Genomic DNA, 26,950 nt, shown 5'->3' on the forward strand with positions numbered 1-26,950 from the left:
GGCCAAGCAGCAGAGCCCCCGCCTCTCACCCATCTCCTTGAACTCCTCGTTGGTCAGTTCCAGCCACGCAGCGTCCATGTCGTTGAGATCGTAACGACACACGCTGTCGGCCAGCGTCCGGATGTCAACGTAGCCCAGCTCTGGAGGCTCGGAGCCCGACGAGACGATGTATTTCTTGGGCCTGATGAACATGAGGGACTTCTCTTCAGACACGACCCTGGTTAACAAGAAAACAAGGCAGCCAGGTCACCCTTCCTGCCACAAGAAAGGAAGTTTGCCAGGAGGCCCCCAAGCGAGCTTCCACCTCCAACCCCCAAACCTTAGGTCACTGCCAGGTTCAGAGAGTTAAAACCCTAACGCCACCGCTGATAAAGCAAAGCAGGAGTCGTTATAACCCCTAAAATAGAAAGAGATGCAAGTGAAAACGCTGCAGAAGTCTTCAAAATCAGCCTCTCCCACGTGGCCTCCCAGGACGCTGCCGTGCCCAGCCACCAGCTGTGACAGCAGTGTCAAGGGTTAAAGATTACATCACTTTCCACTAACCAGGCCTGCCCGCCCCTGCTGGAGGCCACCAAGCCCCGGGTTCGCAGGGACACGGAGGCGGCCAGAGCAGCTGCATGGCAGGGCACACAGCTTCTGCATGGCAGAAGGCCGGGAAGCCAAAGGGAGAAACCCGTCACCTCTGGTTCTAGAACTCAGGCCTTGTCCATCCCTAAGCAGTCTGAGAACCAGAGTCCCAGCCACGGGCGGGATGCTCCCGGCACAGCTGGGGACCCAGGGAGGAGCACAAGTCCCCTCCGCTCCTGCACTTGCACCCTCGCCCCCGCCCCGGGAACGCCTGGAGAACTGCCGGCCCCCGCAAAAGAAAGCGCAGGAAGAGGGCGAACCACGGCCGACGGGAAGTGAGGCGCCTGGGGAGCACCCCACGGCCACCGGCCCTCCACCTGCACGTCGCAGCGTGCCGGCAGCTCGCGTTAACACCCAGCTGTCCAAAGAGGCCGTCGAGGTGTTTCCGTCACCCTGTGATTACCAGGGTGGCTTTACCCACAGGACACGGAGACAGGCACGGTTAAGGGAGCTATTCATCCCACTCAGCTAAGGGCAGGGTTTTAGCTGACACTTCCATGAGCCGTGTTAGCGTTTACTCGTCTTGTGCTGGGCTCGTAACCCCTGGACTGGGATCGTCAGTGCTGCACAGCTAGTCGGTGCTGTGCCCCAGAGGCAACCCTGAGGCAACCAAACCGTGTTTCTCCCACAGAGCCCAGTGAAACCCTCCGTCCACTCCACAGGCTGCAGTCTGACCTGTGGAGGCATCGGAGCGGTCGTTTCAGCCTGCATCTTTATGGGGACATTTGTCACAGAGATCCCAGACACAATAACCAGACTCGACCACCGCCGGCGCCTGAGGGACAGGACGTGGGTGAGGGCCAAGGGGTAAGTTCAGTCCACACTTGGCAACGGTGAAAGAGGTCATTTCGCAAAGCAGGCAGGTGACTGACCACGCAGCGGCGGCAAAGCCGGCTGCCAGCTGAGCACAGAGGGCACTCAGCTCCCTCGCCCCGCGAGGAGCCTCAAGGCCAGTGGAGCCGGCCGGAGAGGAAACAAGAAAACCGGCCCAGCTTCACGCTGAAGCCGGTCAGCGAAGAGCCGACCCTCAAGACCCTTAAGGAGAAAAGTGGTTAGAAGTAAATCCAGAGAAAGCCCGTCCGAGGAGTACTCCTCAACACACTCCTCCGCTAAGCTCCCCGCCCACGGGACCCGAACCTGGCAGGACTGCTCACACCCGTCCTCCCCCAGAGATGGAGGGACCACGGCAGGACCCAACCGATGACAGGCACCTCTCTCCAGCACAGCGGCCCTCCAGAGGGAGAGGGGAAGCAGCTGTGCAAACATCCAAATGCCCCTCCCCCGCAGCCAGCCACTTCCCAGGGGGCCTTGGAATTTACCTTCCTCTCTGAGAGAGAGGCACCTTCCCGATTGGCTGCAATGTTAAGTTCGGAGGCCCATGGCCCTTAAAAGCACTACCTTCGGACCTGAGGTGTGTTTCTACTGCATTTCTCTTTCCCCAGAAGCCTCACTGCTGACCCAAACACCACTGCTCCTCTCAGGCACCCAGCTGTCAGGGCAGAAAGGCAACTGTCAGGGGAGAGGCGGCACCCCTCCCCTGGGGCACGTCTACCTGGCCACGGGCTGAGGGATGGTCCCAGGGCTCACCGGCACCTGGACCCCTTTCTCCCACTCCTGTCTCCAGGGATCTGCCAGCACATAGTACTCATCCGGGTTCAGCTGGTAGGAGTCATGCAACTTCATGGCAGTGATCAGGTCTGTCCTAAACACCTGGAAAGGGAAAGAAAGGGTCACTGACATTGGATATTTGCATTCTTACTCAGAGCGCTGGCAGCTGCAGGGTAACCATGGAGCTGCCACGTAACAAGGTCACTGTTTCAACAGAGAACCAGTCTGACCTATTACAGGAAACCCCTCGGCCTGCCACGCCCTGGGCCTCGCTCAGGGTCGGAGGTGGCAGCAGCTCGCACTGCCCTCCCTCCCTCGCCAGCTCCGAGAGATGGCGACGTCCGCACCAGCTACTGCAACACAGGAACCTCGCTGCCGTCCTCGGAAAAACTTCTAAGAACTCCCAATTCACCAAGCAGGCTGCTGAAAACACGCGCCTAAAAAATCCCTGGAGGGAGATATTTCACTCAAGGGTGACTTTCTTGTAAATGTTTAAGAAATAAAACTCCACTAACCACGTAACAACTCCAAGCCAAAACCCAGAGCCCCCAGGGACCCCTCTTCTCGACTCAGACTGCCTCTCCCCACCTCCCGCCTGCCCAGGCACCCGGGCTTAACAGCAAGGTGTCCGGGGAGGGCGGGTCCCGGTTGGCTAGAGCCGGGCAGGGTACAGGATGGAAACATCTGGGAGAGAAGCAACGACACACCAATGGAGGCAAGGTAGAAAATGGGCTGGTAAAGAATGTGTTTGCACACCTTCACCCGGCATAACTTCTACTAGGAAAGCAGCATTTGTGGGGAAAGGAGAGGAGGGAGGGAGGGGAGGAGACAAGAGAGGAAGAAAGAAGAAAGCAAGCAAGCTACCACCCTCTCTTCACCCTGCCACGAACAGACGCACAAGACTCAAAAGCACCCCTCGGCCAAGAGGGCCCCTCGGGCCTCATCTGGGGCCAAGAGGGGAGCAGCACGAGGGTGGCCCCCGCGTGCCCGCTCCTCCTGGCAGCGGGGGGAGGCGGCCGGAGCCCAGCCCACTCCTGTCCCAGGGCCGCACGAGGAAGCTCTGACCCTGGCATTAGCGCCGGCCCAAAGCTGTATTTGGCACCAAGCGTGCCTGCATCTGTAAGCTACACTCCCTGTTTACACAAGTCACAATGCTGAACTCTCTCTTCTTGGGACAGGGAGTTCTTTCTTGTGCTGCTAAGCACAGTTCACACTGTACGCCTGCTATTAGGTCCGTATTTGTTTTTCCCGGTGGCTTTTCGGGCTGGTGATCACTTAAATGAACGTCACCGTAACGAAGTCTGAGGCAGTGTCTGAGGAAGAGGGCCACGTCTCCAGCCGGCCGTCTGGGGCCCGACTTGCCCCCAGTTTGCCACTCCTCATCTCTAAAGTCCCAGTAACAAGCAAGAACCTGGCTGTGCACCCACACACACACACACAAAAGCACAAGATCAGGCCCCCCTGCAGCACCGAGCCCTGCGGCAGATGCCCGCCCGCGCCCCGGGGAGCATTAACTGTGTCAGCCGTGCCCTGCAGACCCCCAAAAAGTCCTTTCAAACAAAGTCACAGACCTACACCTTCAGGAAGCACATCAGTTAAAAACACGTTCCAGCTAAGTCTGGTAAGTAACAAGTAAGGGATTTTGCCCAAGAAGGAGGAAAATCAGACTGAAGCAACAAGATGAGAAAAGGCAGCCCAACGTCCCTGCGCTCAGGGACTTGATGAGGACGGTCAGGGACTGAAACAGATGCCCTCACACGGACGTGAGCTCCTGAGTCCCCAGCAGGGCTCCACCCTAGCACTCCATCCAAAAAAAAAAAAAAACAACGCTGGAACAAAACACAGGTCAGGGACAAGACTGGCACCGTCCACACTTGCCAGTGCCGACTCTGGGAGGGGTTTCTAGCTGCACCTGGGGCACCGGTGCTCTCACACAGGTACCAGCTCCCTGTTGGAGCACCCTGGATTCCTGCCCTGAAATAACAGGAGTGCGGTGTGGACATCAGAAGGGTATTGAGGGGGCTGTGGAGGGAATTAAAGAGAGAAAAAAGAGCAGCAGAGTCACTCCCGATACCAGAGGAAAGGAAGGCAGCGCTGCAGATTCAAAAGGACAAAGGCCTGGAATAAATCAAGGTGATAAAACGGGCACCTTCTCGTGAGCATCTGATCTAATGTTTAAGTGTCCCCTGGGATGGTTTCGCACAATTCTGAAGTATATTATACGCTACTTCCTCGTGGAGGAAGTTATTCCACAACTAAAGAATCCTACGCTCAACACAGCGCCCCCGGCTTCCCTGCTACCGTCGAAGAAGTTCCTCATGGATGGCGGCCTCTGCTCAGTTGCTACGGGATGAGGCTGTCTTTGAAGTCATCCCACTAAGAGGCAGTGCAAAACCAAGGGGCTGGACCGAAAACTCTCTTCCCCATAACCTGCTCACCTAAACACTGTGACACACTGAAATGCCCCTTCTTCCATCACTTAGATCCTCAGAGGCCAGTCCAAGGTTTTCAGAGAACACAGATCTCAGGAGTGGGAGGGGCCCCTAACCAACAAAAGCCACAAAGAAACTCACCCAAAAACAATTTTGGATAGATGACAGATAGGTAGATAATAACAAAATGTGAGGGAGCAGGGAAATGTAAGGTGAGAAACAAATTTCAAAAGAAGGGGAGAAAGCCTTAAGCATAATCCCCTAAACAGAACCCCAGAATTACACTGGGTTTTGCCAAACAAACCACAAATTCACGACTAAAACTAACTTGAGGCTGGCAGTGACCAGCAGCAGCTGAACATGCTGATCTCCAGGCCATAGGAAAAGTTGCTGGGAGCCAGCAAAGGTGAAACAGAGAAGGAAAAAAAAAAAAAAATGAAAAGAATTAATAATAATAATAGCTAACATTTACTGAGCAGGATTTACCCTCTACATATTAACCTCTGGGTGTTAACCCACTTAATTCTCACAAAACTCCTACGAGGTGAACACCTGTATTATCCCCATCTTACAGATTTGGAAACTGAGGCACAGAGAGGTTAAGTAACTTGCCCAAGAATGCACAGACTGACACCACTATCAACCAACCAGGTGTGTGTGTCAACCATATGTACTCACGCACACACGTACGACACGCACAGTCACGCCAGCATTCAAGAAATACCTCTGAAGGCTTTCGATCTTCATGTCTGGAGCATGAACTTCTCCTGTGCTGGGATCTGGAATTCTGTGACCAAGTAGTTGACAGGCCTAAAGAAACAAATATCCGAATAGGAATAAATTACAAGTACACCAATCACTGAGGGTTCACAGGGTTCTTTTTCTTAACCAGACTCAGCGAGGCGCCCCTCAGCACCGCCCCAGGAGCCGGCCCGATGCTCTGCCAGAGCTCTCCTCTCCCCCCCTGGAGCTCCTCCACCCCCACGGCTCATTGAAACGCTCCCTTCCCACAGCAGGCCAACAAGACCACTCCGCACACACTGCGTTCAGGGCTGCGGCGTCACAGGCACAACCCACGGGGGGAGAGGCCTTTCAAGAACACCGTGCGGGCAGAGCCTTCACCCATGAGCCTGCACTTCTGCAGAGGTTCAAAGCCTTGCATTGGTAAATAGAAATTCAGAAGCTTCTCTCGTAATTTCCAGTAACTTTTAAACACTACCATCGTTGTGCTGACTCCCAAAGCCGTGCCCCGGAAGGTCTGACCCCACAACAGAACTCAGCAATCCCTAAGAACGGGGAACTCAGACCCGCCGTAGACTCGGTGCTCCGGCCAAATCACCTTCAAAATTGCCTACTCCCCTTTCCCAGAGAATGCCTGTCGGCTCTCTTCTGAGCTCCGAGGACAGGATGCTCTTATCCTCTGTCGTGGGGCCTTTCCCCCGCCAAGCCACGGAAACTGGAAGCCCTACCAGGCCACCTATGTCTCTTAACACTGCCACCGAGTCTGAGCTCCTCTCGCGCCTGAGACCCCTCTGCAGCACTGTCTCCACCCTGCCTGAGACGCTCCCTCAGCCGCAGCGGCAATTCTCCTTCCTGGTGCCCCCACTGTGGGTCCCTGCCCTCCCGCATGAGCTCTCTCACCTTCTTGCTCCAGTGCCCTCCCCGGGGAGCGCCCATCCACGCCCACGGTCTTACCTGGCAGGCCCAGGAGACTGTCAGACCTGCGTTCCCACACTAACCTCCCTCCCCGGCACCAGGTCCATGTTCACCCTTCAGATCAGACATCAGTCAAGCCCACGGCGTTCCTGAGATCAGTCAACCCAGCACAACAGCGACTGGGCTAGACATTATACTCAAACCTGCTCTCCTTATTCCTACTTTGACGCATATCACCACCATCTCTACCTGAAGTCCGAAATCAGAGAGTCATTCTAGACTCTCTTCACTCAGGACACATCCACTCCACGGCCCAACAGCTCAGAGCCCAGCTCCCCTTCTCTGCCTCTGCCACCGCCTCCTGTCCGCGGGTGCCGTACTGACACCAGAGATCTGAAACAGCCCTAACCACCTGTCTACCTTCCCAGTAACGTGCCTCCATGGTGAACAAACTGTACCATCTCCCAGAAATTAACAACTCCCCGCCCCAAATAAAAGCTAAAAACTGAGGGAACTGCCATTCTACCAGTAAAATCACTTGCCACTCAAAACAGGAAACCCTTATCTCTACAGATTCCAGAGACAAGGGACACAGAATCAAAGCATCCTTAAGACTCTGGGGGCATTAGGGAGTAGGTTCTGCCCATAAGCCTATCATCAGATTTGCAATGACAGGGACTGAAGGGGATTGCCAAGCTTCCCTCTGACAGGGAAGGGCACGACCCTTGATGGCCAGTCCTGAGGCTTGTTTACTGGGTCAACTGACTGACGGTCTGCTGCTACGCCAGCAGAATTAGATTTCCTATCGGTGACGCTACCGCACTGTTCAGTAACAGTCTAGAAAATTCTTCTTTAAAAAACAATCCTAAGTGTGTCTCTCTAGACTCCCAGATGAACAAGAATGAAGTTCACACCCACACTGAAAGAAATACTCTGGGCACACTGGGGTGAGCCTGACTTGTAGGAAGCTCTGAATCTGGTCACCACTGGAAAAAGGAAGACAGAAGCCAAATTAGAAACCTGATGAGGAAGGCAGCTAAGCAGCTCATGTCTCCAGACAGGCCTCTCCTCCACCGTCCGGTCCTGCAGGCCATCGTCTGGCCAGCCCACAGGCGGTAAGGAGAGACGGGGGAAAAGCACAAGACAATTGTAGACGGACGGCCCCGGGGCTCAGGGAGGGCGAAGAGGTGCAGGGCAGACAGGGATGCCCCCTTTACTGTGAATCACTAGGTACAGGGTTATAAATGACAAGAAATTTTAAGCCATTCCATTGCTGTACTTCAATAACTAACATGGGGTCCGGGGACACAAGCGCTTACGTCGAACACTTTCAGAGTTAAAAGCAGCAACAACAAATTCATGCATTCTTAAGTTTTATGACCCTCTTTTGCCTCCTTCTGGGTCAGGATCCCTCCAGGGTGGTTTCCAAGGTTGCCAGGAAGCTTGCAGCTTTGCTGGCACAGGACACATCCAAGTAATTGCAATCATTTAGTAACTTTTTCCAGGGCTGCTTCTATATTCTTGAAAAATGTTGCCTGCTTTTAAAAACAGATATTCAAAAATGCTACAAATCTGGTATCTGATTGTATTACCCAAGAGAAATTCTGGTCCACCCAGAAAGTCTGTTCCTCTTCCTTTTAATTTGCCTAATGCAAAAAGAGGAAGAGAAAAATTAATCTTACTAAACTCACTTTGCAGAAAGGGAAAGACTGGGGGGAAAGCTAAGTTTAAATTATCACTGACATAAGGAATGTTCTTAGCTTATTTATAGAACCACCCAAGCATCCACTGACAGAGTGAATGAATAAACAAACAGCAGCATATCCATACCATGGAATACTACCCAGCAATAAAAAAGAACGAGCTGTTGATACACACAACACGGATGAATGCAGGAATAATTATGTGGAGTGAAAAGATAAAAAGAGTATGTATTGTATTATTCCATTTATATAAAACTCTGGAAAATATAGACTAATCTATAGGGACAGAAAGTAGATCAGAGGTTGACTGGGGAAAGTGGGGAGAGAAGGATTATCATGAGTTTTATGATTTCATGGGTGTAAACATGTCAAAATGTATCGAAGTGTACAAATTTAAATGTGTGCAGAGAATAAGTGATGATTTTCTACCATCCATTAACAGTAAAGGAAAAGAAAACGCTCCGTTTTACCCTGCACGGGTGGTTTGTGTAAAACCTAGACTTTGCTGCTGAACAGTGAGAAGCTGGATCCTCCCACGTCCAGCAGCAGACAGTTGCTGATGGTGATTTCCTCCTTCTAATTCACTTTAACACTGTGTCATAACTAGTTACAACACACAGTATACCTAAGTCAGTGCTGTGCACACAGCAGAGCCTCAATTTTTTAAAAAAACGTCTTTAAGTGAACAGAACACAGTGCCGTTGTTTGGGACTGTAACTCAAGAGTCGGAGGTGGCTCTGTTTCACCTATGAGAAGTCATGCTTTTGATCTCGAGGAAGATGAGGCCATGGGAAACAAAGCACTAATGCCTTTAAAGACAGCATGGCGGGGGCACTGCTTCCTGACTGGAACACACCTCCATCTACAAAGACATCCACGGCCAGCCCACAGGAGACTCCAAGCCAAGTGCCTTGACGTTCCTACGCCAGTTCTCCTCCCTCACCCATGTTCCCTCTGGATACTTCCCAGAACACGATCCAAGCAAAAATAATTCGCACCCATTTTAATTTTAAAAAGTTATGTCACAGAACATTTTTTTTTGAAAGTATGTTGGAGGAAAAAGAATTTTAAGCCAGAAATTAGAGTATTTCAAACACCAAAAGGACTGGGAGATTCTGATTTACACTATAGTAAAATACTGGCCACTTGTTAGTTCTTAAAAACCACGTGCTAAGATTATGCTGGGTTGGTGCTGCATTTTGTTGTTTTCAGAATGCTAACATTTAATGACAAGCTAAATTAAGAATATGGCAAATAGGGCTTCCCTGGGAGTCCGCCTGCCGATGCGGGGGATACGGGTTTGTGCCCCGGTCCGGGAGGATCCCACATGCCGCGGAGCGGCTGGGCCCGTGAGCCATGGCCGCTGAGCCTGCGCGTCCGGAGCCTGTGCTCCGCAACGGGAGAGGCCGCAGCAGTGAGAGGCCCGCGTACCGCAAAAAAAAAAAAAAAAAAAAAAAAGAATATGGCAAGTAAGATTTTGTTTTATTTTCTCGTTGCTTTCAGGAGAAGTTAGGAACTCTAAAAATTTGGCAATAATATCTAAAATTATTTTATTGCCCACACACAAGATATTACTACCTAAAGTTAAGTCCGCTCTAGTGACAAGCGTACGTGACTTTTAAATTCTTGACATATACGCTGTTTGAGTATCAACAATTAATCTCCATGAAACACTGAGAAGAATTAACAGAAAATAAACCCTTGCTTTGTTTTACTATCCCCACCTTCCCTTAAAACAGAAATGTGGGGGCAATAATAAAAGCTATAGCAGGCTCACAGGTCGCGGCATCGCGAGCGTGGCTCCCGTGCACGCACTGCATTATGAACCCTGCCTTCTGGTGCTATTATGCATTTATCTCGAACACTCTCCTTTGAAATATTAAAAATAGTCATGCTGTCTTGCCCTAGATCTAAAATAAGGAAGAAAACCTCAAGAGCAAATCTAATACATACTGCACACACCTCCGACATTCGGTAGCTCGTGTGTGTTAAGCCTCCCAGGTGGTGCAGCGCATGAAAGGTTCAGAAATGAGAATGAGTGGCAGCCTGGGTGGCTGTTCACATCGCCACAAATGCAAACTACACAAGAACCTCACCACTGACCAAATGGCGAATCTCCTGTGGCTCAGACCCCGCCTCGAGATGCTAAACACTGCTCTGGTGTCTTCAGGAGTGTTAAACCAGCTTAACAAAGGAAGGTGCTGGGACCTGGCAAGTGTGGAGCCCTGCAGGCCAGCCGGTGTCACCACAGCAGAGCAGGCTGGAGGGAGCAAGGCCAGGCCAGCCCTGTGCCAGTACAGTGGTGCTATGCAAAGTCCTATCCGGAAGAAGAAAACAAATGTAATGTAGTTCTACTTGCTTGAACTGCATGATAGAAGACGAGCCTCTCACACCACTGCTGTTTCTATCAGGGTCTGACCCCACGTCTCCCACAGCCCAGCCCTTCCATCCCAGCATGGCTTAGCTCTAACCGTCCAACTCACTTCCACCTTCCAAAGAAACAAAGCTTAATGGGCACCTTAAGAGAACTGGCCCAAGAATGTTTCAACATACTTGGGCCTTTGACCAACTGACACAATGTTTCATGGTCACCCGGCCCTTCTGTTGAGTCCAAGTCCACAGACCAGATCATGCTGTACTAGTTACTCCTCAAGCCCAAGATGATGCTCTGCCCATCGATGGCAAGGACAAGCCCCAAGTCGGGTTTGAAAAGGGGTAAAGCCATCTCCAGGTGCCTGGAGGAGACACGGGCACAGCCCACGTTCTGTAGTACTTGAGCCCAAAATTCCACATTTCAAGAATTCCTGCACAACTCTGCGGTATCACAAGATGCAACTGATGGGGGGAAAGGAGCAAATTAAAGGTACAGTCAAACAGAAAGAGAAGTGGAAGCAGAGTTAACTTTTATGCAAAAGAGAAACCTCCAAGAAGCCTCCAGAGACTTGCCATGAAGGAAACCAAGCACAGCCAGACCAAAAACACGACGGCAAGTTATTAAAAAATGTAACACGAAGGGTCCAAAGCAGAAAGTACGTTTCATCCACTAAAAATTCTGGTCTTTCTTCATTTTCTATCTGTAAGCTGGAGAGAGCCCAGAAAATCAGAAGTCCTCACAAAACTTCATGTTTGCCACTCATCGACCTGCATTACTAAGTGCAGAATTAGTAGGTTTGAATTTTACTCAGCTATTCTCTGTGCCTTCGTTATCACCAGTGATGGAGCAGAAGCTGGCTGGATAACTGGAGAAGACAGGAGTGTTTCAGGGTCAGCGCAGGTGTGAAAAACCGGGAGACCAGGCAGGGCCCTCACAAGGTGCCTGGCCCCAGAGCCCTCGCCACACACCAGGCCTTCCCACGGGGTGGTCAACACAGCCCTGAAATTTAGGGCATTAGGCAGGTGAAAATGGTTCCCAGACCCAATTCCAACACGTGCTTGTGGAAGCTTCCCCACACCAACGAGCAACTGTCAGACGCCAGCAGCGTGTCCAGGAATTCAACTCAATTCTGACTCGGAGATAGAAACAGATTCCAGACTCAGTCCCGTGAGACCAAGTTCCACTTCAGATGCCAGTTGCCAAGCCCAGGTTATTACCTGTGCTTCTGACTGGCAGAGGTTCCCATGAGCCCCTCTCCTCGGGTTCAACTACTTTGTTAGAGCGGCTCACAGAACTCAGAGAAACATGTTACTGACTAGATCACCAACTTAACTCTAAGAGGATATTGAAGGATATGAGTCAACATCCAAACGAAGAGATACGTAGGACAAAGCATGGGGAAAGGGCACAGAGCTTCCACGCCCTCTCGGCGCGCACCGTTCTCTCCCAGTCACCACGCGCTCGCCACCTGGAAGCTCTCTGACCTCTGTCCTTTTGGGTTTTTACAGAGGCTTCATTACCGAGACATGATTGATAAAATTATTGGCCAATGATGACCGATTCAACCTCCAGCTCCTTCCTCCTCCCTGCAGGCTGGATGGAAACACCAAAAATAGCTGGGGGACCCACTGCCACATTTGCCAAAACCCCTAACACAGAGGACCATGGACTTGGAAGCAGGAAATAAAGTGCTTGTTTCCCCGGGCCACACCCTGGCACAATGCATAACTTCAGAGACTGGCTGAGTCACCCAGTCCCAGGAGCCCAGCAATTACAGACACAGCCTGCAAACACCCCAGTGCTACTTCATCCAACTGCCAAGGCTGGCAGTCCAGGGCACCCGGAGAAAGGCTTCAACAACTATGACTGCAGCTGGATGAGGGCTTGCACTGGCACAGAAAATGCCGGTCCATCCCCAACTGTAAATACCACACCGGTGTTCCCCTGGACCAGGCCAGAAATCAAAGCAAAGGGCTCCACCCAGCCCAGGAGGCCAGCGGGGCCTAGCCGTGACCATGGCTGGTGCTGGGGCCCCAAGCTGACGTCCGCAGCTGCCTCTTCTCCACGTTGACATGCTCTGCATTGGGCCGGGAGCTGCTGCCAGGCTTCCGTCGGGACCGCAGGCTGGAAAGGCTGGGGAGAGGCCACCGCACGGACCGCCCATCTCACAAGCAGGGCTGCCAAGTACTCAGACCCAGCTAAGGGCAGGCCCAGTTCTGTGCACCTGACTGCAGGGGCAGAAGGCACCTGCCCACACCCACCACGTGCCTACACAAGAGGATGGGCTCCAGTGCCAACAGGCAGGCTGGTGGCAGAAGCCCACACTGGGCAGCAGCTGCCCTCAGAAAGGATGGGGAGTGTATCCCATGGTGCAGATAATGTACATGTGTTCGTACGGCTTGGCATTCTGGGGGTCTCAATGAGAGCTGTTTACCACGACCATCATCCACCATAATGACCAAATCACTAGGCCTGGACAGACAGCACAGCCATCAAGTGTCACCACTCGCTTCACACTGAATCAACTCCAGGACACAGCCAGCCTGCCTCCTTTCCACTAGCAGCTAGCATCCTCATCCTCTACCACCACCACTCTATTTCCACGTGTAGCCTAGGGTAGAACAAAACCCAGGTTGTACCCTGTAGGTATTTATCTTAGTCCTCCATCCCTGCCTTCTTCAGGGAGGCCAGCACAGACACAGGCATATTAGCTGGAGGACGAAAAAGGCCCATTACCAGGAAGGTGACCTGATGGATAGACTTTTGGTGGGGACTTTGGGTACTCTCTTCCCCTAGAGTTCTGGGTGGAAATATAGGTTTAGATGAAGCATTTGGTCTTCTAGGGCTGTTATGGGCTGAACTGTGTCCCCCAAAATTTCATATGTTGAAGCCTAACCCCCCAATACCTCAGAATGTGACTGTATTTGGACATAAAGCCTTTAAATCGGCGTTTAAATGAAAATGATTGGCCCTAATCCGACGTCACTGGATTACAGGAGGACACTTAGACACACACAGAAACGTCAAGAATGCACATCCTCTAGTCCAGAAAGGGGAAGAGTCTAAGTCTGAGAGAACATTCCAGGAGAACCTTTTCTAACCCAGCTCTCCCAAAGTGGACATGAGGCAGTGCTGAGAGTCAACAACGTGAGCACGGACCGGGTCCTCAACCAAAATCAGAGGAAAACAGGACTCTGAGCCTTTTACCAGGCACTGTTAGTACACGGACATAACTCATGAACCCTTCTTCTGATTAATTCTGAACTTAAAAAGCAAGTTGTTTTCTTTTTTAATTGCTGCAGGACAAATTGTGTACACGGGCTAACAGCAAGCGTTTATTGAGTGCTTGTAACTCCAGAGGACACTTTGACCGGCACCACAGAGGGCAGAAAAGAAATACCTAAGCATGTTTTTGCCTCAAGGAGTAAAAAGCCTAAGTAAATAGAGAAAACAGGTAGTGAGGGCCGTGAATCGATAAGCGCTAAGAAGTTCAGGGTTCCCGAATGCTCCCACAGACGGGGTACAGCCCCTTAATACCGCTCCCTGAAACAGAAGGAACGCCCCTCTCTCTGGAGTGCTTACCCAGCTCACTCCTCCCTCATGCCAAACACTAGCTCCCACCATCTGTCCCAAGAGCTCCCAGCCCTTCACCGTCCTCCGGTCTCAGCTTACTTCGCAGGTACCCCCAACACCCAACACCCACCCATCACCACCAGTTCTCCTTCCCACTGCTCCATGCCTGCACCCAACGCTCCAGTCAAACTGCTGTGTTTGAGTTCTTCTGTTTTTAATGTTTCCGGTGGCTGTCAGTGTGGCCACCTACAGCAAAGCTTTGCTTTCTAATTTGCCACTTTTAATCTGCCGAAAACTTGGAGCCCGGAAAGACAACCCTGTTTGCCTGAAACGATTTCATCCTTCAGGACCTGCCCAACTTTTATGTCCTCTGTAGGTTTCCCTTGCCCTCCCCCTCCTGAGTTTGTGTCTACATATATACATTTCCACAGTGCATCAGAAAGGCATCTCCGACTGTCCTGGTGACTTTCCATCGGAGCTCAATCTTATACATGCCAAAGACAGAGTTCCTTGAAAGCAGGCCCAATACTTTTCCCATCACTCAGCAGAGCGAGCATTCTTTCAAGGTTTCCCAAATTTGATCTGTAATATAAAACATAAGATAACGGGCCAGAGCTCAGGCACTGTGCTAGGTACAAAATTTCCTTGTTATCTGAAGGGAGCTCTTCCCAGGATCGTCTGTTAGCTTCCCAATACACAGATGCTGTGTGACATTTATTTTGCCTGCCTGGAAGCCAACTAACTTCTGGTTCTCAGCTGCACTGTGAAAATACGAGGATGCCAGAGAGCTGAGATGCATACAGTAGTATTATTAAATACAGGCATGTTCAAATCAACTGAAGACCGCTGACTCGTGTACTTAATATTTTCACATCACACTAGGCAGTCCTCAATCTCCCTTTGTATCGGGGGTTGGACTAGTTAATAATTAACTGGCTTCGATTAAGTTCCCTTTTCATAAAGAGCAACTGTGAAGTGCTGTAAATGATGTTTAGGAAAAACAGACACACCAGTGACTCTTGAAACTGGATTATCCATCTCTGGAAAACAAACAGGAAGCCTGAGGAATGCCTGCCTGCAGTCAACCTTACCCAGAAAGATTTGGTTACAGACCTACAGTATCACACTCAGATGTGTTTCTCAGGCCTCAGCTCTTCGCTGACCTCCCTGATATTCGAAGGGCCTCAGCTATTTAAAGCATTACATTAAAGAACCATGTTTTTACACTGACCCAAACCCTGGTAGGTTCCAAGAACAACAAAGCAGGACTTACTGCCATTGTCGTCAGAATCCTCACTGCTGCTGGGAAGGCGACCTCGTTTCATGATCTCCCCGGGAAACAGCAGGCAGCCTGCAAGGCAATGAGACAGCACTTAACCCAAGATGATAATACACAATCATCAAGTTGTGCTTCAGATGGCAGCCCAGGATTTACAGCACACAAAAGCAAACAATCGGCTTTAAGTAGCATTTGAATCGTAAGCAGTAAAAAGACCAAAGATACATAATGAGGTGCAATTATTAACAGAACAGGTTCAAAAAGGAAGGGGAGGAGTGGAGAAGTCACATATCAGCAGGTCTCCCCAAGGTGCCAGGCCTTCTCTCTCGTTCCTGTGACATTATCACTACAACTACTCCAGGAGTCTCTTTAGGGGACTGGCAGCAAGCTCTGCAGGAACAAACCCCTGGCAATGAGCACAGGGCTTCCTCACCACAGACAGATTCGTATTTTACGCGTGTGCGTATGCGTGGGGATGGGGCTGTGCCGGGACGTGTCAATATTTACGCTGCGCTGGGCGTGACGATGCTTCTCGGGCAGATTTTGCTAAAAGAAGCCTAAAAGCTGAGTACCTGGAGTCCTAGGAACAAAACCAACGGGACAACTGGGAATGCAAATGTATCCTCTAGTCATCTCCAACCCCTCAGTGATTCACTGGAATCCAGACCCCTCCCCTTTACTCATTAGGAAACTCAGGCTCAAGCGGCCACTTACCCAAGGTCACATTGTGAGCAGGGAACTTCTAATTGCAAATCCAAGTTCACTACCCTTCACCCCAACTCCTTACAGGCCTTGTCCAACCGAACTCAGCCAAACTAAGAAAGCAGTTCGTGCGGACACCCAGCCCACCTTGCCAACGCCTGCCAGGTGGTAACAGGCCTCCAGCACCACAGAAGAGAGAAAGACTGCATTTAGGAAAGAGGGCAGTGCACCGAGATTGAACAGCCAGTCGCTGAACTTTACACAGGTGAACTCGAGGTTATATTCACACAGGGCAGCTTTCTAAACAAATCCGAAAAGCTCTTCCAAACTAAAACTACTGATCACCTCGACATCTTTAGGGCCCTGATCTTACTGCCAGATCAGTGACTCCCAATGAGGGAGGAGGGCTTTCCAAGTCAAAGTATGGTTGGTCATCCATTCCCTACCCATCCAGCCCCTCAAAAAAGTATATCCCAACCTCTCCCTCACTGGGAATCACAGCATTACAATGCGATGAGCTTCTAAGAGTGTGGCACGCAGGAACGGTGTGGAAAAACAATGTGGAACCACCGTGCTCGAAACAAGACAGGAACTGTCCTACAACAAGTCGGAAATCAAAAACCCAAAGGTCCGCTCTAAGTGGAACTGTAAAGCTTAAGTCAAAAAGGCAGAAAGCACCCCATTTTGCAGTCTGCTCCCACCTACAAAACAGACCTGTATGATTCTCTCAAATATGCAGGCTCCTAATCTCTATTTTATACTTTCTTTATGAGACACCCGTTAAAGTTTGTGTGTTTTTACCAAATGATCCTTCCAAAACCATTAAAAGAACTTCCACAAGGAAGCCCGGGACGTGAGTCCTCACTCAGGTCATGGGCGGGGTCACAGTCCTAAAGTCCACCCTCACTGCCCCTCCCCGGCTTTGCTGCAGAGCCCCGTTCACCCCTAACTCTGACACCCAGCAACCTACAACTCGGCCTGGGGCAGGCCCACCCCCGGAAAAACTTCCGCAGACAACACACTCCCGTGGCCCCCTCCCCTCTTGAAACAGATTATCTTCCCCGCCCTGTCACCATGTGCCAAAACACCAACTGCTGACAGCTGAACCCTCCTCCAGCCTCCTGGAAGGCACCCCTGCTCCCACCCCGGACCTGTCAGGACGTACAAGGAGGGGACGGAAAGGCGAAGACCACTCGTTCCCAGCAACAGCTTCAGCCTCAGCTCCCTAGGGCCTACGTTACAAGAGAGCTTTACAACAAGAAGAAAAGAAAAGGAAGGTGCTACCGGAAGAGGAATTCCTTAAAAGTAACAGCGTGAAGCAGCAGGGCAAGAAGAATGCAGTTCCCACCTGAGGAGCGGGTGTAAGAACTGTGAGAAGGTAAGAGGCTGAGAAAGCGCACGAGCGGTCCCCAGCTGGAAATGAGGCAACAAACGCTGGTCGCAGCTTCATTGACTTGGACAGCTAACATTTACCTAAAGGGAAGAGTTTGGAAAACGGAGAATCTTTTAAAATCAAAATGTTTTCCTGCTAGCTTTCCACAGTTTCCCAGAGAAAGCACGCGCTTCAGTCACTGTATGCAGAATGCAAGCATTGACCAAAATAGAATGATGTTCCTAAACACACATACATACTCTCATGCAAAATTACGCAAGAAGAGTAAAAATAGTACTTTTGTTCTAATAAATTCCGTTTTCACCAGCCCTAAAAGATCTTGAGTGAAGAAGGTTGAGAATGCTGTGCTGTACTTCTCCAGGGAACCTGGTACAGCAACGGGGTGAGCGCACGCCAGAATCGCCTCCTCTGGGGCTCTAACGTACTTAATCCTTGACATCAGCCTGATGTACCTCACCTGGGGTTACTTACTCCACCAAGAAATCCAAGTACACACACGTGACTATCTTTAAGACAGACACTACAGCGGTTGCATGCTGCAAACATCTGTCCAAAGAAAGCCAGTGAGAGAAAGCAGAGGGCCCTTAGCATCATTTAGGGCAATCACTGATTATTATCTAGGTGGTAGTAGGATCAGTAATAATCAATTAAAAGGGCTACTTGCAACACTCCAGAGAAAGCAGCAAGAAAATATAACTGCATATATAATGCATCCCACAAACATTTGAATACCTAATATATTAGGAGGCGCTGAAGCAAAATGACTATCCCTGATCTTATGGAGTTCCTGGTCTAGCAGAGAAGACAGACAAGTCCACAGGAATTCAATATGCTTAATGCTCGACAGTGGTAAACACAAGACTCTACAGAAACACAGCCTGACTGAGTCGGAAAGATTCTGAGCCAGAGTCCTGAAGAGCAAAGGGGAGGTAACAACAAGAAACAGCACATTTTGGGCAAAACGCTGTAATACTTAACATACATATAACCTAGCATATTCCTCTGTGCAGCAACTTCACACTCAGAATCTTGCTATTTGCTCATTTATTTACTAATATTCATCTCTTCTTACCTTTCTATTCAATTGCCAAGGCTTGTCATTTCATAACGTATGACCCTTTCCAGCCCCACTACTGCCCCACGAGGTCTTCAGCCACCTATACCGAAGATCACTTTAGGCACCACCCTTCCATTCTCCATGCCCACAATTTTTTACCCCTTCCAATTGTTACAACAAATTAAACCATCCTACGAGGTGACCTCATCGAGCTGTTCCCTATGCCAATCTCCCCCTCCGTTCCACACTGCAAATGGGTCCAGCCAGAAACTCAGAGGTTTTCCACCACCTGGCCCCTCCCTGCTCTACCCAAACATCTCTCCTAACAAGCCCCTGTAACCAGTTTGCCTGGCTTCTATCCTTGAAAACACCTCTTCTTTCCATCCTCAGTCTCTGCTGATGGTGGTCCTTTGGCCCTTTCCTCCCCCACCCCCATCCATCCCAATCCCACCTCTTCTCCAGGGCACAGCTCAAAGTCACTAAGTACCCTGTCAACCATTCCAATTAAAAGCATTTACATTCTATACCACTCATTTCACATTTTTGCTTCTTTTAGAACTTTTTCACCCTACTTTTTAATGTACTATTTTCTTTAACAGCCAATCAACTCCTGCCTTGCCTTGCATTATCACTTAAATGTTCTATATACGTGTCTCTAAAAGGTTATAGTAAGTTCCAGAAAAGAGATTCTCTCGAATTAAATGTGAAATAAAGACATCACAGAGAGAGGTCTTGAGCAAAACAAGACTTCAAAGGGCAGCTACAACAGATACCCCCAGCCCTCTGGGTCCAGTCCTCAATAGGGCTTGTCCTGACATCCTGTCTGATTTCATCAAAACTGGCTCAAAGTGATGCAATTTATAGGAGCCCGGAGTGTCCATTTGCCATGAGGAGCATAACAGCTAGGCAGACAAAACACTAATTATTGGGCATTTGGGACTTTGCCCAAAAAGCGAAAGATTACCTAGGAAGCCTGATTATAATCAGAACATTGCCTGGAAAGACCAAGTAAGAGGAAGTCACTGGCCAAAGACCCTGGCTGCATCAGTGAAGCGACAATCCTTTGGCAGCACGGAGGGACATGCCAAGACAACCAGGCACGAGTGGCAGCTGCTCAGAGCACCATCTCCTCAGGAAGCACAGGTAACATCCTACATGCAGATCACTCTCCTGCAGCCTCTTCTGTCGCAGGGGTCAAAATGTAGTGGATTAGCTAATATATTAATTCAATTACAATTGTATCAAGTTAGATGCCAGAAATATGGTGAACAAGATACGGAATGGCCCACAGGGAGACACAGTAAGCAAGTAGATAAGTAGCCTCAGTGTGATACCTACTATAAAGGTTACAGGATGCATGGATCATAGTGGGACATGGGCTATGTATGTGAGACGGCAAGGTACCTCAAAACCTTCAAATGTAAGTTTCCTCAGACTAAAATTCGGGGGGGAAGTCAGCAGGCCCTAAGTTAAGAGCAGCCATCAGCTGAAGGAACCCATCCCCAAGTGGTTCAAGAATTTGTAAGGGAGCAAGTTCAGTGACCTGGGTGTGGCACCAGGGAGGCAGGACTGGCATGCGACTCCAGCTAAGAAAGAACGGGAAGTGGCCTGGAGGACAAAGAGAGAAGAGCTTTTACAAAGGAGTAAGATGATTAAGAATCTGAGGATGTCTGTTCAACGCTACTCCCGGGAAGAAGACAGCTGTGAGGAAAACAAACTGTCCAGTCACTAGAATTACTCTCTGTGGTGGAACAGGGACCATTTATCAGGCCATAAACTCTACAGCTACAATAAGGACTACACCCTAGTGGTTTTAATTATCTTATGGTTTATATGCAGAAAGGCTGTTTTTTTCCTTCAAAGTATCAGTTTTGTCCACTCTGTTTTCATTCTTATTTATTTCACTCTCAAGAAGTTCTAGAACTTCAATTCAATTAAAGTTCAATTAAAGACCTCTACATACTACTTCTCTATGTATTACCTAATGCAATGTATTGGATTAGCTATGTGTTAAAATAACCTATAGGATGAATGAATGAGTTCCTGTACATAAACTGTATCCTATGTTCACTCAGCTTTATGGAATTTAAAATGCTTCACTTTAATATCTAAATGACCTTTCACTGGAGTAAGTTCCACTACTTTATTTTCAAATTTATAGGTGCCCTTCCATTCTCTGTCAAAGTTAATGATCTAATACTTAAATGTACTACATTTTTAAATGTATTTAGAAAATGTATAATATAAAAATGTACTTTAAAGAATGTATTTTCAGACACCAAGTAGTCTTACATAAAGATAAAGGTATTTTATAATGAGCTAGTTCTGTTTGCTAAGTTCACACAATTCAAATATTATTTCTAAACACTATGCAACTGATAATTTTATTGCTAAGTTATTGGTCATAGACTATTACCTCCCCTATAAAAAATGATTTACATTTCCTTAATATGTCTTCTTTCTTTTTGTCTTCTATGAAGTATACAGTACCAAAGGCAACAAAATACCCAAATATAATAATGACCTATACTTCACAGTAATCTCCTATCCCTAAATGAATGTGAAGGAAATCCAGCTGGTTTCTTACCTCAGTTTTTAAAGCAAACATTAATCGCCTAGATAGTAAGTTTTCAAATTGACAACACTATCTAATTCATATGCTCAGAGCGTAAAAATACTAGTGTGACTGTAACTCAAACCCAGATTTCTCACTTTAACCAAAGGGTTATATCTGGTCAAAAAGATAGTCACAGATTTGACTTAACTGACAAACTGCTTAGATATTAAATGTTAAAGTTTTAACCTTGTCTAAATATTTCAACCCAGAAAAACGGAACTTTTAAAAATGTGTCCTTTATAATGTCGTACATCAAGATGTGTTTAAAGGGGGCTTCCCCGGTGGCGCAGTGGTGAAGAAGCCACCTGCCAATGCAGGGGACACGGGTACGAGCCCTGGTCCAGGAAGACCCCACATGCCACAGGGCAACTAAGCCCGTGCGCCACAACTACTGAGCCTGCGCTCTAGAGCCCACGAGCCACAAGTACTGAGCTCTTGAGCCACAACTACTGAAGCCTGTGCGCCTAGAGCCCGTGCTCCGCAACAAGAGAAGCCACCGCCACGAGAAGCCCGCGCACCGCAACGAAGAGTAGCCCCCGTTCACCACAACTAGAGAAAGCCCGCGCGCAGCAATGAAGACCCAACGCAGCCAAAAAATAAATTTATAAAAAAGAAATGCTGCCCAAGCTATTATAGAGCCTTTGCAAAGACATCATACTTGAAAATATTCAGCAGAAAAGAGTTTATATTAGCAATAATCAACCACCTCTCCCAAAAGAAAAGATTTTAAGAACTGACCAGATAACCTTAACTGCAAAATTTACTCCTATGAATGTTACTAATAAAGTCCAAGTGCTACAACACATTAGCTCACCATAAATTCTTTATAAATTATTTTTAAACTCAGACTTTAAAAGTTAATAAAACAATTTTTCAAGATTTTAAGGAATTTATAAGTAAGAGTGGTTCTGAATGAATTAGGCAGCTCCCATTTGGCAATTTATAAATAATCCAATCTCTGCTTATGAGTCCTAGAACAATCTATTAAACCCTTCCCAGGTCTCTGTAATTGATGACTCAATTAGAGTCAGTACCTAAAGAGCAGTTATGACAAAACACTCCAATCACTTGTATTTGTATCTTTTTTAACTTCTCTTTACATGAGAGTAAATGAATTCACCCCAAACAATAAAAGCAATCAAGCATGTTGGCCTCCAATCCTGAGCTTCTATCCCTATTTCCATCTACCCCAAATTCCTTCCTGTTAGATCTATATGCTCAGATATGGAAGATCCCAAAGACATATCAAGAAACACCAGCAAACTGTGGGCGGGGGGGGGGCGGGGAATGAAATATCAGTCCATTTACATATAAAAGAGGAGAGAAGAGAATATATACACCAAATGCTTGCATACTCAGGGAAAATTTCTGGAAGAACATTAAGGTTAATAGTGTTTATCTCTGAGAAATGTGACTGAAGTGTTGCAAACAGAATAGGTTGGGAACTTTTACCTCCCTTTATGACCTTTTACATGTTGTTAATTTTTTACCATGATCCTGTACTACGCTATTTATAATAGTAAAGATTTAAAACCCCAAACCTTTCTTCCCTGCTCCTCACATTATAGAAGACGCTGGGAACACAACTTCTTGGCCCCTGGCAGGCACCGGCCTAAAATGAGCAACCATCAATAAACTATATACATTCCACCTCCTTCCCGAGATGGGGTATCAAAGGCTTGTCTTGTTTCAAAATACCTGATAAAATAGCACAGGACGAAGAAATAGAAAAGGTAACAGGATAGTGCCGTAAAATGCTACTATCACTCATTCACTATTTACTTCAAAAGTAAAGGTTTCAAAACATAAGAATATCCAGCACCAGTAGCAGGTCACTAAAAACATATGCAATTAGAAAAACTAAGCCAGACAGGAAAACTAGGGTTTAAACTACCTTTAAAGAATAAATACTCAACTTCCTATTCACTTTAAGAGCAGTACTATTTCGGAAAAAAAAGTAAAAAAAAAAAAAAAAAGCTACATTCCAGAGATGGTTACCAAACACACCATTTCCTCTACCCATTGCAGGCAGGCATGGTTAATAAATTAGGTCACTCTCCACCCCCCCTCCCCCACCCCCACCGCAAACCCAGGCATGACTTCAGAATCCTCCTTAACACATTGCTATTAGTCAGAATTCAAATGAAAAACAAAGCCTATTTGCCCTATAGGTCCTCTTTTCACACTTTTCTTTTGACAATTTACCAGAAAAAACTAAGACCAAACTCTTCAGAATAGATTCTTGGGATCTCTGAACCAAATTCTAATTTATAACACACACACAAGCACATCTTCAGATCAGACTCTAAAACTTCACTGAAGAATAACACTTTAGAAAAAACTAAGTGTAACTTAGCTAGCAGGAGATAATTCTGAATGAATCAAGGTAAGGATAAGGATGGAAAGGAGTCTACAACCCCTTATTCTACCCTTGGAAGAATAAGCCAATAAATGCCAAGTGATAAAGCGTAATTTTAAAAGATTTTTAAATGCTCAAACCAGATGTTCTTATACAGGATATACAAAGCAGCTTCTGCAGAAACCAGACTCAACCAGTTAATGACAATTACACTGTGCACAGATTGAAATGCAGCTGTTTTGAGGAACTTTGTTCCCTGATTATAGCCGGTTGTCAGAAACTATCAGTTACCACTAACAATGTTAAGTCACCAAAAATTTTTAAAGTACTGTTTTAAAAAAAAACTCAGACTCCCAGTGTTGTACATTAGGAGACCAAGACGGCACACTTAAAACTGCATTTACACATCATCTGAATTACGTATGAAAACAAACATTTCATCACAATTGTACAAGTTTCGTTATTATGGTCATGGAAACATAAGACAGTCTCAAAGCCTACCAACAAGGTCTGGAAAGTATTATTCTCTGAGGCAAAAGCTGAAGAGTCTCACCCTTTTCATGGATTGTGTCTACAGGAAACCCTCCCCAAAGAAACCCATAAAATCATAATTGCGGCACTAGAAAACATTTTAGAGATCATTTACCTGGCCCGACTTTAAAAAGACAAGTACATAAATAAACGCTGGCGAGGTTAAGCAGCGTGAGCGGGGACACACAGGTAGGTAGGTCTAGGGTGAAGCCAGTGGCTGAACCAAAGACCAGTTCCCGAGATGGGTGGCCCTCCTGTGCCATCCACCCTCCTCCCAGCGCCTGAACCACAGGCTTCCCGCTCCTGGACACCTCCTGCGATTTAGAAAGAGGTCATCTCAAAGATTAAGGCCATGGACTACATGTTACCAGGGAGCCGACAACTAAAATGTACTGAGTAACAGTCTGTTAACTTGGAACTTGAAAACACGGTTTCCTGGAAGCTGATGTGAACATGGTTGCAAATGCCATTTTGCCTGGTGGAGCCTACAAAAGGTAGAGCTGGAAAGAGAGTGTACCAGTAGTTTCCTGGACACTATCACAGGGGTAGGAGTCCTCTGAGCAGCTGGCATTAACTTCTGATCGGTGACACACGCACCCTACTCGGAGAGAGGTTATCTTCCTCTGGATGTATCTGCCTCCGGATATATCCCCAGGTTATAATGTATATCCCCAGGTTATAAATGTATACCCTTCTTGGCCTGGTCCCCTTGGAGGGTGTGACTCCCTAGCTGTGCTTTCCTAGGTACACAGGGTCCTGTATTACACATCCTATCCTCAAAGGGGATCTAGGAATCAAAAAGTTAAGAGCCACAGCCCTCAGACTAGCCAACTCCCTTCATATTTATCAAACAAACTTCTGATTTCAACTTGCTATTTCAGATTCCTATCAGAAAGGGAATTCAGCCCCAGCAGAGACCATCTGGTGACTAGGTGATGCTGTTATCACTATACTATACTACAGGTATATACTATAAGTACATATAGTATAGTAAGGCTGCATGACTATAAATCAGGGATCCATAGCCTGTTTTTGTCCAGCCCCTGAGCTAAGAATGTTTTTTACATATTTAAATGGTTTGGGGAGAGGGCATCAAAAGAACATTTCAGAACACCTGAAAATTATACCAAATTCAAACTTCACTGTCTGTAAATAAAGTTTTATTGGGAGACACCACGTTCATTCATTTACCTCTTGTCCACCGATTGCTTTCGCAACAATGGCAGAATTGAACAGCTGTAATAGAGACGTCAGGCCCACAGAGCCTAAGATATTTGCTATCTGGCCCTTTACTAAAAAAGTTTACTGATTCCTGCTATAAATCAATAGACTGGCAGTAAGGGGGTGAGAGGGAGGGGTGGGGTGGTGGTGGTGGTGCTCTAAACAACTTAAATAAAGGCCAAGAAACCCATGAATTTTTCTCAAAGGAAAACCCCTGAGGCTCCTACTTGGGGCCAGTGTACACTAAGTTATAAAAACTTCTAACATGCTTATCTGATTTTCAAGCCAGTGACCAATAAGCAGAAAAATGACTGTTCTAGACAGGCATTTTAACTACAATACATGGTTAACAGGGATGTAAAAGGATCAGAGAGAAATCAAAAAAAGAAGTCACCAGAATTTAAATGCTAAACTGAAATCCCAGGACGCACTTAAAGGTATTCATCCAAACCCTGAAATGACATGCAAATTTCGGTGCAACTCACTTTTTCTGTGGGAGAGATTCCACAGGTTTTGGAACTCAAGTGTCCTTGACCTTAAAAAAGTTACAAGCCACCAGAACTCAGCCTACACATCTTTAAGTGCATCATTTTATTTCAACACTGAAATAACTGATGCTTATAAAAATGACCATGAGTCATTAAGAAAAACCTTAAACCATGTTATGTGTACTTTGTGCTAAACAAATGCGAACCAGGTAGCTCAAACTCCAGCAACTTGTTAACCTTGCCAATGCTTGCTGCTTACTTACCCTGGAGTAAGGAGTAAAAGAAAAAAAAAAATGCTCTTTTATTCTTCAGTTTGGACCCTCAGCCATGAAACCTTCACTTAACTGCTTAGAAACTGTCTTAGCAGCTGTCATGAATTTTCAAATTAAAACCTCCTGTGCAAACATTAAATGCTCAATATTAAAAAGTATATATTACTGCCAATTGGAAGAGCTTTCAAACCAAGAGAAAACTGTGGATTAATTCCTTCAGCAAATAAGCCCAAAAGAACCTGAAGTTTTAAAAATGAACTTACTTCAACTGTCCTCAGTCACCTTATTATGTCTTAACTCTACCTGAAGAACCAAAAGCAAAACGTTAATATCTGACGTGTTTTAGAATATTCATCAAAAGCTTGGTACTTGAACATCTGTTAGGCACACATAATACACCACTGCTCTAGAGTTAATAAAGGACTCAAAAGTGGAAATACCCAGTCTCTTCCCCAGAGACCAGGCTTTCCATTCCATTTCTGGCAATCTATTTTTGTTGCTTTCAGGTGAGGAAGACATCCTTAATAATCATTCAAGGTCTAGGCTAGATAAGGCCAGGCCACAATAACATGGCCGGAGTCAGGATCAATAATATCCTCTTAGACTAGATTTTCTCTCTGCTCCATGACAGTTAACCCTAGCTAAACTTAAAGACAAGATGCCACTTCCAACTCAAAGGTAAAAAGGCCCTCCAAGGCCACTCTTCCATTTGTTAGGAATGCAGAGTTAACTTATTCCATCAGAGCCCACCAACCGTGAAAACATCAAAATATATACCCCTCACAATCACAGAACAATATTGTCGTATAAGTACACCAGGCAAATGGCAAGACTCTGTTTCAATTAAGTCTCAACTTTTTGAAATATTATATACTACAAATAATAAACATATTAACTGTCCAAATTTTAATTCATAACCAAATAAAGTGCTGCCAGGTCTTGAAAAGAGACAAAATAGACTGAACACTAAAACGTTCAAGGAAACAACTTACTGTCTCAGGAACTAAAACTTTCCCAATTAAGGTTCCTACCAGGCTTCTGACACCACCTAAGAAACT

The 26,950-nt window shown here is 47.2% G+C and overlaps 1 protein-coding gene across 9 annotated transcripts in view; it reads right to left on the reverse strand.

Moving 5' to 3' along the window:
• The window catches only part of JADE1 (jade family PHD finger 1), a 57,568-nt gene that overhangs the window by 24,568 nt on the left and 6,050 nt on the right, over positions 1–26,950 (reverse strand). For 7 of the 9 annotated variants that reach the window (XM_019927921.3, XM_019927922.3, XM_019927923.3 and 4 more), the window contains 4 exons: positions 15,247–15,324; positions 5,392–5,477; positions 2,180–2,337; positions 30–217 (listed from right to left, as the gene is read on the reverse strand). In XM_019927921.3, coding sequence (XP_019783480.1) covers positions 30–217; positions 2,180–2,337; positions 5,392–5,477; positions 15,247–15,298 — 484 coding nt within the window. In that variant the 5' untranslated portion in view covers positions 15,299–15,324. Of the gene's footprint in view, positions 1–29; positions 218–2,179; positions 2,338–5,391; positions 5,478–14,394; positions 14,556–15,246; positions 15,325–15,966; positions 16,988–26,950 lie in introns of those variants that run through there. The other 2 variants (XM_019927928.3, XM_019927929.3) reach the window with 2 other exon arrangements.

Source organism: Tursiops truncatus, chromosome 5, assembly GCF_011762595.2.
Source record: "Tursiops truncatus isolate mTurTru1 chromosome 5, mTurTru1.mat.Y, whole genome shotgun sequence".
NCBI lineage: Eukaryota > Metazoa > Chordata > Mammalia > Artiodactyla > Delphinidae > Tursiops > Tursiops truncatus.